The sequence below is a fragment of the Cylas formicarius genome, unplaced genomic scaffold, assembly GCF_029955315.1.
Source record: "Cylas formicarius isolate icCylForm1 unplaced genomic scaffold, icCylForm1.1 PGA_scaffold_9__14_contigs__length_23061073, whole genome shotgun sequence".
In the NCBI taxonomy this organism is placed as follows: Eukaryota; Metazoa; Arthropoda; class Insecta; order Coleoptera; family Brentidae; genus Cylas; species Cylas formicarius.
Genome location: NW_026844365.1, coordinates 14,265,948 through 14,283,860, shown reverse-complemented (window position 1 = coordinate 14,283,860; position 17,913 = coordinate 14,265,948). Strand labels below are relative to the sequence as shown.

The 17,913-nt window shown below is 35.0% G+C and overlaps 2 protein-coding genes across 6 annotated transcripts in view; one reads left to right on the top strand and one right to left on the bottom strand.

The window, feature by feature from the left end:
* LOC132707263 (band 3 anion transport protein) overlaps positions 1 to 17,913 on the bottom strand; it is a 133,327-nt gene that overhangs the window by 11,621 nt on the left and 103,793 nt on the right. For all 5 annotated transcript variants that reach the window (XM_060679049.1, XM_060679050.1, XM_060679048.1 and 2 more), the window contains one exon: positions 17,198 to 17,621. In XM_060679049.1, coding sequence (XP_060535032.1) covers positions 17,198 to 17,621 — 424 coding nt within the window. The remainder of the gene's footprint in view (positions 1 to 17,197; positions 17,622 to 17,913) is intronic.
* LOC132707608 (septin-7) lies at positions 2,401 to 5,349 on the top strand. The gene has a single exon (XM_060679514.1). It carries the CDS (start codon positions 2,884 to 2,886, stop codon positions 4,690 to 4,692), a length of 1,809 nt encoding a protein of 602 aa, XP_060535497.1. The 5' UTR covers positions 2,401 to 2,883; the 3' UTR covers positions 4,693 to 5,349.

The following is a 17,913-nucleotide window of genomic DNA, read 5'->3' as shown; positions in this document are numbered from 1 at the left end:
TGGCAAAGTACTATATATGTCCATTATTTTGTGTCAATTTTGAGAAAATGTTTTAATAATTGTTCCATCAGTAATAATTCATCATTTTGTTTCAAAAGAGTGGACAATATTCGAAAGGGAGTGTAAAATTAAAACGAACACAAAAGTTCTTGTTTCACCATCTCATTCCAACCTTCCGATCTTTTCCAGCCAAGCAGAATCGACCCTTCCATTTGACAGTTCAACCAATCAAAATCACCCACACATGCAGCGGGAAATTTAAATTTCAAAATACAAGTTATTTTATAGAACGTTAAGTCAGAATGTACCTTTATTTTTGTTACTTGGTTTTAATTACAAATAATGCTTCTGTGGGCAACATATCTTTAACCTCATAATTAATACTGAGAAATTAGAAAATGGTTTGAAATGTTCAAAAAACCTTTTTAACGGCTCAGCCAGTGATGATTAAAAGGTAATTCCGGAAGATTTTGAATTTTCAATGTTTAACTGCCTGTTTATTGCCTAATTTATGGGAGATTTTTGACCAATTTTGTGTTTAAATAAGCTAAAAATGTTATTTAGTTAAATAAAATTATTTTTTTGCGTTACCTTTATATTTCTTGTTCGTTATTGGTTACTCGTAAAGTCTGTATAGTTGTTTTTCTCATGCACTAACGGCCAATGTAGATGATGTCTTATTTTCCAATTCTGAATTCAGCACTTATCCGTAATCGTACGTAGGGACCAAAGTTCCACAACCGGTAATGGACACTAAATGCTGGTTTTTTTAAACCAGTCCGGCTAAAGATATCCATACAGAGATTGAGTGCGTAACTAATGCGTCAACTTTTTGTGTTGTAAATGATCTTTCTTAGCACGAACAGACATAACCACATATACCTTTAAGTGTTGATTTATACCTACATTTATGCGCTGAAGACCTGGACCTGGAAATCAAAATGCATTTTTGTCGTGTTTAGGAAATATAAGATGAGCATTTCAAAAGTTACTAGACCATAGTGTCTACAGAGTGCATTTTATAAACGTCTAGAAAATGCGAATAAATTGATTTAAAACGGCTACATATTTAACGAAGCTGAGCGTTATGACAAGGAAACAAAAAGCCAATTATCGACATTAATTTTTTTAATGGATATAAATAAACTAAGGTATTTTACACCCAGTTACCTTTTTGTAAATCGAACCCTGCAAATTTAAGTAAACCAATTTTTATATACTTGGAAACTTAGAATTGCATCACGAGCCGTGGACTCTATAGTATATAAAGATGCTTATCTCTTAAAATATTAGATTGGAATTGGTTTTTGACCGATATGTCACCATGAATTAGTCAAAATGATAACGCGTTCTATTAATAATCAGTTGTTATTAAGTTAACCCTATCGAGACGCTCTCTCGTCCCAGAAATTGACCGATCAATTCATCAAATACCTAAGCAACCCCAATGAAAACCCCGTGACCTTGTATAACCAAATTTACTGAGAAACGTAAAAGCTTAGCGATCAACGACGACCGTACAAATTAACGGCCGAAAACCTAAACAAAGCAGACTTATTTTCAAAACATTTATGCCTGCTAATACCACGAGGACCCAAGTTGTATCGATTGGTCGGAGGGTTCGGTCGACGTTGCCAAGTTTGTTTATAAACAATCGGACTGCCGTTACTTACTCTTCCTCTTCGAATAAGCCATAAGATTTGGTAGGTATTTATAAAAAAATATTACAATAGACAGATTTTCATTAAAAAGAAGCACTTGTATGCAATTAGCATCTTTCAACACTGGTTGAGGAAGATGCGAAAATTAATTTGCTAACCCATTAATTCAAACGGTTAGGTGCTAACAACGCCGAAGTTTCCGACGAGTTTTGGCAACTGCGCCTATGAGTGTTCAGAAACCCCACGATTTGTCTGAACGATTGTTTCAAATGTCTTTTCTCTCTCTCAGTCGAAGGCAACTGTCGGCGTCCCACAATTCCCGGGGAGCAGGATCGGATTAGCGCGCCATTATAGGGCGCCTCTTCATAAATATATAAGCCTTCGTTTGGAACGCAAAGTTCAGTTTTAAAAATGTAAATGTGTTCAAAGGTCTTACAAAAAGAAGAATGGCGGCACAGGAAAATTTTTCGATGATATTCGATTATTTCGGAATATCGGAACTTGTGACGCATAGATGCATCTCAAACTGATGGGGTAACTCATATCGCAAATCTAAAATCTTTAACAATTAAGCCGAAATATACTGTTGCCTATAACCAACTTTAATATTTTAGGTAGTGTCTAAGTTTCTAAAGTGTTTAATGATATCAACACGCGTTTTTTGCTTACGATTTTTTTGCCTACATAATGTAAACATTTACTAAATTAAAGTTTGTGGTGTCGTGCGCATAATATGCCCTTGCCACAACAAACTCTTTATTTGAAAAGATTTTGTACGGCGATTATTGATCGATCCATTTGGGCGGGTGCGGACCTGTGCATCGCCTTCGTTCGGAGTAGGGCGCGACAGCGTCGCCATCTGGACTCCCGGTCAACGATCAAACGAAAAACGAACATCGCGAAACGCCGCGCTGCTAACTGACCTGCACGGCTGTTTGTTGCGTTGTTCGTGGCGAAATGAAATAAAGCCGATCGCCATTGCCGGTTTCCGCAGTTTGCACGGACCGTTTCACCCGTATCGCGTATAATATCGGCCGAATATCGGTCCCTGCGTCGAGCACAGCGCGATTTTCGGCCCGGGTGTGGCTTTGTGTCGAGATAAACAACGTTAGTCATCGGTTGTCGCGGGCGGCCGGTGCAAAAGTGACAGTAGTGACAGTTGCCGGAACTATGTCGACCTAATCGTGTGTCGTGACGGTTATATACTCTATCGCTCGCTAGGATGAGTGCCAATAATGTGAACGCGACCGTTCCTACCACTCAGGCGACCGCTACGATCAAATCACGGCCGAATATAATGCCGAGTAGTTACTTGTACACCTCGAGCAGCGCGCTGTTGAATCGCAACAACGAAAACAAACCGACTCCGCCGCCTACTCTTCCAAAGTATACGTCGAGTTTTAACGCCGGTAGTGGTTTGAGTCGCGATAGGGACAAGGACTCGATCGGTGGCTCTTACAGACTTTCGAGCTTGGATCGTTTAGCGATGAGGCAAAAGTTTATGGACCAGCAGAGCCCCACGAATGGAACCCCGCAGACGAACGGCGCGGATACCGCGCCGCCGAGCATCCAGAGCAAACGTGAGATGTTTTTTTCGTCGGCCACCGATTCCAACAAGGATTCGAATCGATTGAATAAGACGCCGTCGGTGGAGAAGCCCGCGGAGCCGCCTATCAAGAAAGACAGCCCTCCGGAGCCTCCGGCGAAGGAAAAAGACGAGTCTAGCAAGGAATCGAGCCCCGAAATCGTCAAAGAGCGGCCTAAGCCCAAGGAGTTGGACGGTTACGTGGGGTTCGCCAATTTGCCTAATCAAGTGTACCGGAAAGCGGTGAAAAAGGGCTTCGAGTTTACGCTGATGGTTGTGGGTGAATCGGGCCTAGGCAAATCTACCCTGATTAATTCCATGTTTTTGACCGAGATTTACAATTCAGCAGATTATCCGGGCCCCACTCAACGACTGAAAAAAACCGTAGCCGTGGAAACAACTAGGGTTCTTTTGAAAGAGAACGGCGTCAATCTGATGCTCACGATGGTGGACACGCCGGGATTCGGGGACGCAGTGGACAACAGCAACTGCTGGGTGCCCATCATCGAGTTCATCGAGAGCAAATACGAGGACTATTTGAACTCGGAGGCGAGGGTTACGCGCAAGATGAGCCCCGACCAAAGGGTCCACTGCTGTTTGTACTTTATCCAACCATCCGGGCACGGCCTGAAGAGTTTGGACATCGAGTTCATGAAGAGGCTGTGCGACAAAGTTAACATCATCCCAGTCATTGCGAAGGCGGATACTTTGACATCAGACGAGTGCACGCAGTTCAAAAAGCAGGTGATGAACGAGATCGCCCAGCACAAAATCAAGATTTACGAGTTCCCCGACATGTCGGAGGAAGACGAGGAACACAAACTCAACAAATCCTTAAAAGATAGGGTGCCGTTCGCGGTGGTGGGCTCCAACGTGGTGATCGAGAGCGAGGGCAAAAAAACCAGAGGCAGGAGGTATCCGTGGGGCGTAGCGGAGGTGGAAAACTTGGAGCATTGCGATTTCATCGCCCTACGCAACATGGTGATACGGACTCACCTGCAGGACTTGAAAGACGTCACCAATAATGTTCACTACGAGAACTACCGGTGCAGGAAGCTCGCTGGATTGGGCACCGACGGGAAACCGTCCCGGATATCTAACAAAAACCCCTTGGCGCAAATGGACGAGGAGAAACGTGAGCACGACTTGAAGATGAAGAAGATGGAGGCGGAGATGGAGCAGGTGTTTGAGATGAAGGTGCGGGAGAAGAAGCAGAAGCTGAAGGACAGCGAGGCGGAGCTGACCAGACGCCACGAGGCGACGAAGAAGCAGCTCGAGCAACAGGCCAAAGAACTGGAGGAGAAGAGGCGGCAGTTTGAGCAGGAGAAAGAGGCGTGGGAGAAGGAGAACTGCATCACGGTCGAGGAGTTGCGTAGGCGGTCCCTGGAGGGCAGCAGGGAGACGATGGACGGTAAGAAAGACAAGAAAAAGAAAGGTTTATTTTAGGTTCATAAAGGGAGGTGTGAAAATAGTGCGGGACTGAGACGTGGATGTAAAAAGTTTCTCCATTGTATTTATTTTACTGAGTAAGAGTATTATAAACGCGGTAGGCTTCAATAGTTATAAAGTTTTATACCACAGTTATTATATTATAGGGAAATCTCGAAGGCTGTTGTTTTTTTAAATTTGTTTCGCAATATCGTTTTTTATGTAAAGATACACTCTATCCCCGCCCAGTAACTCGCAGTTACTTTATGAAAGCAAAATAAATCTTTTAGTCCGGATGCTCCAAAAAAGAAACTGCCATCTACGAAAGTAGGTTAGCCGAAAACATGTCTTAGAAATTATCTGTGTATATTATATAAAAAAAAATCGTATTGAACGAAATATGAACCCGCATAGATTTTATTTAATAAATGTATTTATTAAGAGTATAAATATTATTGTCAAGAAATGATAATAGTGGCAACGCCTAAGTTTTCGATGTGGATTTAAATTGTAAAAGAGAAGCCGTTCCTTGCAAATGTGTAATGATGTATTCCGACATTTTGCTTTTAAGACGGAGCATGTGCCATCTCTATCGAGTTTTTTTCCTGTCGTTTTATAAATACTGTGTAAGTTGTAAAAATCGAAAGAAATTTTAAAATATATTTTTTATTTCTCGCGAAAGGCGTTTTATTAATTTATGTAAATCGATGGCGGCGCGTTCGCTTTATTTATAACCGCTGAATTTACATTATTATTTTTAATTGGAGAAATTTTTTGTCGGCAATTGTTCCCCGGCACCGGGGAACTTTGGACTTTTACCGTATTGCTGCAAGTTAATAAATATAAAATTTCGATTAATTTTGCCCATAATTTGACAATTTACACCATTTTTTACAAAAACAAAAAATTTAACCTAAAATTCTAATATACAACGTCCCTCGTAATGTTCGCTACATATGCGAACGGATGGGAATTTAAGAAAAATTACGAATGTCCATACGGAATTTGAACTACGTGTTGAGAAAAAAATGGTACGTGGCTGCTTAATCTAAAAATTAAAATTATTTTTAGAATCACCATTTTGAGAACAAATTGGACTAACTTTCTTACAATGCATCTAACTTTTTCGCTTAATAAAAAATAAAAACCAAAAAAAACTCTTCCTTCTCTAAAATTAACAATCACCGTGTGCCATATAAAACGACTCACTGATACTATCTAAAAACCCATAGGAGATAGGAGTCCAAGAAACTTTTGTATGAAAAGTTTCTTGGACTCTCCTGAAGATTTACATTATTATAAATTTGTTGGTACAGGGTGTTCCAAAAGTGTCCCCTCCCCCCTCCCGACGACAACTTTTTTATTTTAAATGGAACACGCTATACATTTCGAAATTTTTTGCATCTTTGGTTAAAGTAAAGGTCACTTTCTTAACAAATTCCTAGTCGAATTTTGCATAGTTTATGCAAAAATTGAGGTTATGTGTTTTATTTCACATTTTGATTGCCCCATACAAAATTGTGTTGGGACGGTGCTGATCCAGGTATTGCAACGAAAATTTAACCACAGACTGAGGAGACGATGCACTACTTAATCAGTTGGACATAAGCGCCTCAGCTTATACAGTGTGTCCCAAATAGGTGGTGCGGTCTTGGCGAATTCAATTAACAAAATCTCAAGGTTTTCAAATGGAACACCCTATATTTTTAGTCAGATTACAATTCTAGGACAAACAATAAGGTAAGTTTGTAATTTATCTTATATTTAAGTTTTACTTACTTTTTGAGATATTCGTTTAAGATAACACCCGTATAAATTCTTGTTGAGTTTAAAGCTGCCCATATTAGGTCACTTATTGGCAATACTAGGTCTTTTTTAAATGGTAAATGACTTCCTTTAAAGGTATAATACTCCAGATATACGAATAAAACAAATTGCTAATAATACAGATTTAATAAAACTACAGAATTCTTATTCAAAGAAACATTTTATAATTAATTATCTAGCATGATTAAATATACTTAATAACAAAAATAAATAATTAAAGTTTATAGGCTTACTAACCAAGGTAACAAATTTGAATAAATAAATCTATAAAAAAGAAGTTAACTAAAAAGGGTTCGTTAATTCTGTCCATAAAGTTTATTTAAAAATGTTCCTCTTAAAATGCTTGTTTCATCTGGCATCAAAACAACAAAGAAATATCAAAATATTTAAAAATGTAGTTGGCTACGACATCACAATCTTTTTTTTTGACGCATTAAGGTAAACAATCTTTGACATTTCTGTTTGTTTTTGTTGTTTTTCATATAATACAGGGTATTCGTTAGCAATATTTTGTATTCGTATGTCTGTAATATTAAATCTTTACAAGAAGTATACCTAATTATACCTAATATTACCTAATTAAATTCAAGAAGAATTTATACTTATCTTAAACGTCGAATATTTCAAAAAGTACGTAAAATTTAGATAAATAAGATAAATTACAAACTTACCTTATTTTTTGTCCTAGAAAATGTCCTAGAAGATATCTGAATAAAAATGTAGAATATTCCATTTGAAAATCCTGAGATTTTATTAACTGAATTCGCCAAAACGCCAAGAGAGACCCTGTAGAAACTGAGGCGCATGTCCTGGGTTTCAGATCGTATAATGGATCGTTTTATTCGACACACGGTGCACAGTTGGTATCTTGACATTTACCGATTTTTTTTTTACAAAAATCAAATCAATTTACCTTCGTATATTTTTAATGTGACATTCTTAAAAATCATATGGTATTGTTTTCTATCAACTGAATGCCAATAATTGTTAATATTTTTTTTAATTTGACATTATTTTTGCTCCCTCTTTGTTTTCTTGCTAAAAATTATATTTATATAAATTTCATTCTTAGGCATTGGACATATTTCTTTATATTCACCCAAAAATGCAGGATAAAGCATATCTTTCAATAAAACGTTTTCTTTTGTTTTATTTTTAATGAATGCTCAATGAAATTTTTGAAAGCTCGAGTTTTATCACATCTGAAGAGTTATTTGGCGCAGTAAAAACTGTTTTTAACCAATTTGCATGAACTTAACATTCTTTAAACTCTGGCAAAAACTTTTAATTTTTAATTCAATCTTTTCGAAAAATCATCATATTCACTTGACCATTAGCACAATTTACAATTCGTATTAATTAATCGTGGAAAAAGATATGTTCGATTCAGTGGTATTTTGGCTGTCAGCTGAATGTAAATAGTTATCATTTTTCCCCATTTTTACAGTTTTTCGACTCTGTATTAGTTTTCTTACAAAATTTTACAAACTTATTCATCGACCTGGTTTATATTGTATATTTCCTTACTTTTTGTTGCTTATTCTTATTTATTACTTTAATTATTGTGTGACTGCTCATTCGTAATTCGTAACCTTTGAAAACTTCAGTTTTACCAAACCTGGGGATATTGTTGAGCAGCAGATTTCGGTAAGTATTTACCAAATGTAGCTTTCTATTCTTGACAATTGGCAAAAACCACAACAGCACACTCAGTCTCTTTTTTTTGTGCTCAAAAATTATAATATTTTGGCACAAAGCTCACGGATTTCATGTAATTTATTTCGGAAATTACCTCTAACCCAATTTTATTGCATATGCATATCCACTAAGGCATATTTGACATCCCTATATTCAAGATCACGAAAAGTTAACGTTGTTTGTTGACGTGTTTTAGAATTTGGTATTTTTGTTATTGATATTTCAGCCAACTGATTTGATCTGTTCTCCTACCTTATAGATAGACTATCGATATCACATTTTTTTCTTTATTAGATTGTAGACTAACTCTGGCTAGACTAACAATAGCCTGTACATATTAAAAATCACTCGGCCTGACTAGGCCGATTAGCGAGGCCAATTAACATAGGTTAAGTGCATTTTAAATGACAAGTATTAACCCGCTTCGGTTAAAAATGCGAAGCGCCCTATAGAACGCGGATCCTGCACGGCGACGACGAGCAGAGAACACAAAAAGTCTTGTTAACGCGTGATTCTACTCGGTACACCCACTTGCTTAATTTTAATAAAAGCATTTGCTTGTTTGTTCCTCATTTGGCGCGAGTTTCTCATGTGTAATGCTTTTTATTGTTTACTTACGAGTGCTGTTTGGAGTGTTGGCGTTTGACGGATGGGAGGGACAAGAGAAAAGGGCGTTTCGTGGGAGAAAATTTCCGCGATGAGGGATTACTTTGAATAATTATTAATTAATATTGAACAAAGAACGTTTTTTTAAGCTTCTAAAAGTACGATTCTCCAGCCCCAGTTCAGATTACACGGGTCTACAGTTATTGCTTATTTGCATATTTTTGGGGGCCCTTTTCCAAAAAACCTAATTTTTTTGCTCTATCACGTTATTTTTTTTATAGCGCTTTATATCTTAAAATTGTTATTTTATTAATGTACATATTTGTTCCATGTTAGGTATGATTTTTAAATGAATTGATTTTTATGAAATTAAATGTGATTTGGCAACACTGGATGATATTAGATTTTTCTGCAAGGCAACAGAGCTGGCGCAGAAGCGTCAATACAATCTAACCTGCTTTTGTGCAATCCAAATAACTTTTGTTATATCTATATAACTTCTTTTGTGAAAAATGTATACCACGCTTATTTTGGCTTATTATTTGGTCCTGGTCTCCTCATACACTTTGTTCCGTTTGCGTTGAAGTATTATGAAACTGACAAAAAGATAGGAAAGAATATTTAAGCTTTGGTGGTCCTGTGGTATGCCGAGAGCCTAGGAATCACAGTGATGATTGTTCTTGTTCAAGGATTATGTTGTTATGCTTATGAAAGTGAGTTTCTTGTTTTCACACTTTAACTATTTTCCTGAACATCTTGGAGCAGCAAAGAACATGGAGAGAGGTTTCATCAGGACATTAAGCAAATGGAACGGCGATACCAAAGCACTACAAAGCATGACTACTGCTGGATGTTAAAACGGGATATGTCATCAAAAATACACAGCCGAATGTCCGGACAACTCAGCTTTTTGAAGATTTCACTGAAAAAGTCTGAGTACAGTTCATTTTTTTTAACAAGGATTCCATTTTTATACTGAATAAACAAATAAATTATTTTAGATATATTGTTTTTTCCTTTAATATTTGTAAAAAAAACCTTACGTGATACAAATAAATGAATAGAATTTTCGAAATCAGCTAACCAAAATTATATAAAATTAGTTTTCAAAATATCTGTGAAAAAGTTTAATTTTGTAGACCTGTGTTATTGTTGGTTGAACAGTATCTTTCTTAAACAGTCTGTGCAAGATAAGACCGAAACGTCATACTTAAAATCTCTCAACACTATCTTTATATTTTTTTATCTCTTAAAAAAACAAATCGGCATTTTTTTTCTCAACATCACGTTATTAACCAATTAATTTTGCAACTCTATTTTAATTTAACCATCTTGGATACATTGTATATTTATTTATTTTTTTGTAATTTTTTTTCCGCTACTTTTCTCCTGCTACATCTTTAATGTGCTCTATAACTGAATTCATTTTAGCTTTTATGCAACGAAAGACTAGAAGAATGAAGTTCCTACAGTGCAGCATCACTCTGTCTGCATCACCTACTTTTGATGAGTCCACAATAGAATAGTTTTATAAAAGCAAGCTACGAGGTTACAAAAATACGTATGTTTTTATATTTGCCTTATATATTCTTTCAATAAGACATTTTATTCTTACAAGTGTTATACAATATTTCACGAAATCAAGAACGAGATCAATATTAACAGTACAAGAATTACATAAAGAAAGCGATAAAACATTTATAAGATAATCTTGACACCATTTATCCCTACTAATCTTGATCAGACCCACTAAAAGCCTATATGTCTCTTTTGCAATAACTATAACACACATTGGTTCTTTTAGTAAAAATTTGTTCTGCTTAGGCTGTCTTCGAAATGCATTTCGCCTGGCCTTTATTTATTTAATCTGTGTACTGTCTCTAGCTAACATGACATAGAAAATTATTATCAAACTCGCATGGAAGAATTTTTAATAAATTCTCAATAATAGTTATAGTTTTGGATATGTGGAACTTTGCCCTCTCATTGATTTTTTTTTATTGTGTATGCTTTGATAAAGTTTACTGTTTTTATTATTATTATGCATTGCAAAACACACAATTTTAAATAGAAATTCCCAATTCTGTTACGATATTCAAAATCTTCAAAATTTTCGTTAAAATTTCAGACAAATGACATTCGAGTTCCATCTACAAAAAAGATAATTTGATGCAGGTCGAAATATTAATAAAAATCTCCATTGAGAGAAAACTGAGAAAAACGTATTAGCTTATATTTCGAATACCGTAATATAATTGGAATTGGAGAACCATAAGAGCTGTGGAACAATGGATGGAACTATCTGGATCGCTTTTTTTTAGAGGAACTCGATGGTGAAAGCCAGAACTCGTTATCATTTTCTTTTGTCTATATCTATCAATTTTTTACTTGTTCTCCTTTTTTATTAAGTTCCACATTTTCAGTAATTTTTTGAATATCTTCTATTGTTGTCTGATTATAAATTAAAGCTGCATTTTGTATATGCAATTCATAAGTCAATTATAAATAAAAATATACTAATTTTATCATAGTGGTGCATTACTGTGACTATACGTTTAGTGGGTGTCAATATCATTCGAAGTAGTAACTAACAATTTTAAGTTAAAAAGTGAAAACTAGATCATTGTGGCAATTTTTTAAGCTACTGTAATACCGCTTACAAATCTTCTGGATTATTCCTGCATCAATTGTTGATTAATTGGACTTGCTAACGTTTCGCCAATCATTCTGTTGGCATCTTCTGAACTTAACTGAAACTGGATGGGCATTCTACTCTGTACTAGCTTATATATTGTTTGAAGGCGGCGTAGCTAAAGGAGAGGCATAAACACTGTCTCGGATGACCCATATTGGTCAAAGGTAAAGACCTGAATCGCGGTTAATATTGTTTACATGCAATAATTTTATTTTTATCGAATAAAGTTTGATGTCCGGTTTCCTGAAGAGTTTATTTGTCGTAATCTTAAGGCGCTTTCATGTCCTTTAAGCCTGCATAAGCATGGAATGCTGTAAACTCCTGGTATCTCAAACGGAATTTTGTTTGTTTGTCTTTGACGAATGTTGAGATTTTTGAACAAGTGATAAATCTGGTTTTGACATTACATTTCTTAGAAACTTTTGTTTTGAATGTAAGGAACAACAACAGAGGCAAGTGTGTGATTGATTTAAGACCAGCAAGTTTGATTCATCAACAACCGACGAAGGAAGGATTCAAAAGATTTGTAAATAGTATGGTTTAAACTCGTCTCGAACACTGCGAAGCTACATTTCAGATTTTAATAGTTTTTACTATACCTAAATTTCATTTTCGTGTAGTGGTCTCTGCTTAAATCTCAGCTCAAATCACTATCAGAATTGTCGCTATTAAAATTGCTAAAATTATGAACAAATATTCCATTTTTTACTTTCTAGTAATTGGCGTTTTCGCACAGTATTTCGAATGGCATCCACGCCAAGTAGGCGAATGGTCAAAACGAAAAAAAGACTATGACAAAATCAATTTTTTTTTAATATTACGTACGATTGAAAAGAAAACAATGATAACATGGCATGACACAAATGACAAATATGACAACATCTCCTATTGATGTATGGTGTGGTATCATAGATGGGCATATTTTGGGTCCGATATTTATAGAGCAAAAGTTTAGAGCATCAAACAGAACAATGTATAGAAAATTTACCCATAAATATATAAGCGCTGATTATATGACAGCAATGTTGTACAAGTTAAAAACGACGGAACTAATGATTGGCCAGCCAACAACCCCGACATAACTTTAATCGATTTTTTCTTTTGGGAACATAAAAAATCACGTGCACAGAACTCGAAGACATCATACAATTAGAGCGTATGAGAAATGTGTTCAGGAAAATCGTGGTCACATACAGCAGTATTTAAAATAGTTGAAGAATTTTTTACTTTAGTGTGTCTTGGCAGTTTTTGTTCTCCTTTAATTTGGAAATAATTATTGTTGCAGTCAGTGCACTCTTTGAAATTATGTAAAAAATTTCCTATTTTTGCCAATTTGTCAAAAACGATTTAACTAAAATAACACCTACAGGGTTTCCATTTAAAAAAATATGATGTAGGCTTGTATGTCAGAAAATTGATAGTATTTTGTTTTATAAGTCACTTGGAAAAAAAACTTGGCTACTAACCCTACATTTTGTTTTTTGTTTACCTTGATATCTCTAAAAACAAAAAATTTACAGCCCATTAAAATGTTATCAAGGTAAATTGAGTAAGGTACTGAGTACTCTCAAATTTTTTATACGTTAAAAAAATGAAAGTACTTAAATTATACTTCTATTTACCCTTAAAGTTTAACTGATAATATAAGTAGGTATACCTATTTGGCCGGCGTAATCGTTAAAAGCTTTTAACATTCCTGGTCGCTATTATACTGGACAAGAGCAATTGTTCCCCAGCATCCGTTTTTGCTGCATTTCGAAACCAGCAAAGGCGCAACGCACAACGCAAAGATTTATGTTGAGGTTTTAATTAGTAGTCAACGAACTTTGGTTTCTCTATTAAGCTTACCAGTGAGGCGATAACAAAAGTGGTCGGCTATCGGGCCGAGAATACGAATTAATTTGATCGAACGCGGATAACGTGTAACGTAATACTGTATACGCACACCGTCGGCTCCTCCGTTATTCACAATTCAGATTTTTTGCCCCCCAATATGCTTTACGCGATTGTTGCCCCCAAAAATGGTATTATTTTTCCATATATTGAGGAAATTCGATTTTTAGCCAAAGTTTAGTAAAAAAAATTTTTTCACAAAAAACAACAGTAATTAAATAAAAAAAAAAATAGCGATAAATTGTCACCTCAGAAAATCTTTTTTCAATCATGTGGTGGAAGGTGTCATTTGAAAACGTTAATTGTTTGTATTTTTGCCTTCGAATTTTAAAAAAAAAAAAACCTTTACTTAAGCAAAAGAAAAATATTCCATAATTGAAGAAATCAAAGAGTTAAAGTTATTAAATACAATTTTTATAAGCGTATAATTTTTATGTATTAGAGCGAAATGGGATAATTTAATGTCCTGTTAACGGAATGCCCATAAACGGCTAACGAATTGGTGAAAATGTCAATAAACTTTTCCTTTGTGCATCTGCCGCCTCTCATCGGATCTGATAATTAATGAGAACAACGGATAATCAATTAATTATATCTAGAGATGTCCGTATTTAAAACAACGTTAAAATTAATATTTAAATCACCATTTTTTTTTCTAATTTCAGTCAAGATTAAAAATAAAATTTCTTAGTAACACCTAACTTTTATACATTGTTTTTCCTTGTTACCTTTTTATATTGGAGCGTATCCAAATAGAGTGCTTTTTTTACATAGCTAGGATCCAAGATAAATTAAATACATAAACCATAAATTCAACCTGTTTCTTTTGTATATTTGTTAAAATAGACATGATTTTGTTGGTCGGTGTTGAAGGTTTTTCTTTTTGTCCCAGTATGCGATAAACTCGAGTTTAAAAACTTTGTTTTGAACGGAATGAATGAAATTTTGGACTTTTCTATTAATAATTAATAATAATGCTTATAATTTAAAAACTAAATTATTTAATTAAATCCTAATATCTTATTGACTTAATTGGATTCCCCACAAAGAGGAGTATCAATTTCGTGCGGTAAATTACGAGACGTGTGTCAGAAATTATTGCAGATCTTACGAATACTTTTTTCTAAAACAACGGTAACTAATTGGCTTTACTTTGTACGAAATCTTTACTCACGCTATAATTATTGAGACAATTATGTTGATATGTAATGAAAACATGGTGGTGGAGATTTCTCGCATGGAAGGTATGATATTTCGAATGAGTTAAATAAGTTAAGTTCAACTAGTATTATTATTATGAATGGACCATTTAAATTATAATAACCACAAGGAAAAATACGAGTTTGTTCGTCGGCAATATGGCTGATAGTAGGACAGTGAAGTAATCCCTTAATTTTTTTTTAAACATTTTGAAGTTAAATTTGATATTTTCGAAATTTTGACCGGAAGATAGTTAAAAATATATTGGAATTAAGAACAACCTAGAGGCAATCAACCCTAAGTGGAAGGACTTAAAAATAGAAAAATTTGAAACTACACGTATTTTAATGAACTTTCAAGTTTGTCGTCGTATGACAACTCTGACGTTCACTAGAAAAATCCATCGATTTGTTATAACACGTTATCGGTCGTGTTTATTCATTCGCAACGTCTGTATAAATACAAAATAACTTGGCTCTTTTATCGGCTCGTTATCACTTCCCATTGGTAAAAACCTCGCTAATGGGATTATATTTCCTGTGCAAATATGCATAGCCTAGCGACAAATCATTGTTTACCGCAAAAACAAAGGAACAGTATGTTGTCGCGATTGAGTTTAGCACAATTGCACACGAAAATGGAAACAAATCATTGTGATAACAAAACGCAATGCAATTTTTTAGATTTAACATTATTGCAACTAGAGCTTGTTTAAACTTGAAGAAAGGATTGTATCCACCTCATATGGGACACGTAGTATGTACACGGTGGGCGAGTATCGATATTATTTGATGGTTTTGAGCCAAATATATTGGAAAATCGAGTAGACACGTTCTAGGCTTGATTTTCAAAAAAAAAAAAAAAGATCTGCGTCAATTTGGTTTTGTCAACTATCCGAATTAACTGCATAAATGCCTTCATATATTTTTATTTTATAAAAATATGTATTATAAAAATTCTGTATAATCTTTTTATCTCTAAAAATTTCGGATTTTTTGTAATTTGTAATTACCATCAGTTTTTGAGATATAAGATATAATTGGTATTTTTCTTAAGGGGTATGCCATTTTATTTTACATACTTTTATACTTTATGAAATTTCCTTTAAAATGTACGCATCACAAATTATTGAGATATTTCAAGTTTTAAAAAATAATCGTAGAATTCAGCATAAAAAATACCAATAAATTCGAAATTTATAGAAACAAAAAAGTTATGACTTTTCCAAAAAAGCATAATTTCCAGAACCACCCCGTCGTTGAATTGTTCCCAAAAATTAAGCCGACAATATCTATACTTCCATTTTTCGATATACGTATATGCTAGATACATTCATATGTTAGATACCAACATAAAAATCACATTGGAATTGATCCACCCTGTACCCGCTTATACATATTATATATTCTCCTTTTTTATAATTTTATCTTCGATTTGTTTTTGTAAAAAGTATTTCGCATAAACTCATACTAGCGTAGGACAAACATGTTTGGAATACCCAGTTGGTCCAGTGAATAATTTAATTTAAATACTATTAATAGGTAGGTGCAGTGTGTACCACAGACAGAAAAACGCTAAAACGTTCGAAATAAATATCATACAACACACACCGGGTGGTTGGTTGAAAAAGAATTGCATGCCTCCAATTTTTCGCATGAACTTTGCGATCGGATTCAGCGAATCGCCGTCGAATACCAAACCACAATCTGTCGGGAATACTAAATATATTTGTTTTGTTTTCGCATACAAACGGAAAATATTACGTAACTTTTAATGGAGAAAGTTCCGCGGGGTCATATACAATCGTCAAACTTTATCGTCAAGGCGCTTTTTTCTTTTCCCTGTGCCTGTTTAAAAACCAGCCCCAAGGATTGATTAAAACTTTGGATGTCAAATTACTTCTAGCAGGAAGTCGTTTGTAATGCGAAACCGAAAGTTTAAGCTCGAACCAGGGGAAGAAGACAAAAACAACCATTATGCTAATGGCAATCGGCCTAATTTCTGGTATGTAGTGCCATCGAGCAGTATAATTAAATACCATTAGATATTTAGGTATCTGGCGCATTCGCCATTTAAAAGCACCAGGAAATAATTACTTACCAGGTAGACATTTTGAAACAAAGAAACGGCGTGCCTCAAATCAAGAGGATTTTATACAGTGTTTCTGAGTAATTTTTATTGAATAATATAATAAAAATAGTATAATTAATGAAGTCCCTAAGGCGACATCGTATTTAAAGTTGCCTGTCCTGAACGAAAAAAAAATCGCGGCTGGCTTCGCCCGCGTTTTATGAAATAGACGCCATGTTTGCGCTTCCAGTGTAAAGAATTGTTTTTATATCTAATTTTGACGACCGCTTGGTGAATGTTTTACTGAGTATACAGCGCCTTGTTGGTTCCAGTGATTTCAGACTTCCACCTATTGAAATAGGTCTAAGGTAAGCAAGTTAATTCTTAGACGAGCGCTACCGCAATTTATTTTTGACTATTTAATAGTTCGCAATTAAATGAATTTTGAGTTTTAAATTAAGCTCTGAGTTACCTATATTTAATAACAAGGTAATTTTTGGTTGCATGCAAACTACATATTAAATAAAGACTTACCTTTCGAACATAAGAGACCTGGGGATGGTGTTTGACCGGCATAAGACACATCCACATCCTGTCGAATAGCTGTATACCATCGGTGGACGCCACGCCCATATACAAAAAGATACCAAATAAAACGGCCATTGGCATCATCCTCAGCAACGGCGACATAAATACCGACAAGCCCACCAAAATCGAGACCAAAAGCGAGCTGAGCCTTTGCTCCTTGATTTCGACCAGGTGCGGTTTTTCACCAGGCGCGTGTGTGCGCGACATCACCGTCAGTGCTGACGCGTGCGCAATCGAACGTACCGTGGCGGCGCACATCCACGTGAAACCAAAGAAACCGGCCAGGATGTTCGTTATGCAGATAATGACGATGTCCAGGTGGAAACCACCTCCCTTTTTCAATTTTCGCTCTTTCTTGTTCAAGATTAGTCTGCAAAAAGAGACATTCATTGTCAGTATCAAACGAGTTGATTTTATACTGGTATTAAAAAAATATTCTGGAAATTATGGCTTACTATAAATGACTACTATCAAAAAAATGGGCATTCTACATTCTTTAATAGTACCAGTTTGAGCTAAGATTTTGGTCAATTTTACAGGTAAGGGTTTCAATGTACAGTGCAAAAAATAGTGGTTATTGTGGTGAAATATTTTATTAAAATCCTGTTAACACCTGAGCATATTAAAGGGTATTTATGAGAGTTTAATTCCATCTTTTTTTG

Excerpts from the sequence above, each read along its gene's own strand:
- LOC132707608 (XM_060679514.1), top strand. The coding sequence starts at position 2,884 with ATGAGTGCCAATAATGTGAACGCGACCGTTCCTACCACTCAGGCGACC.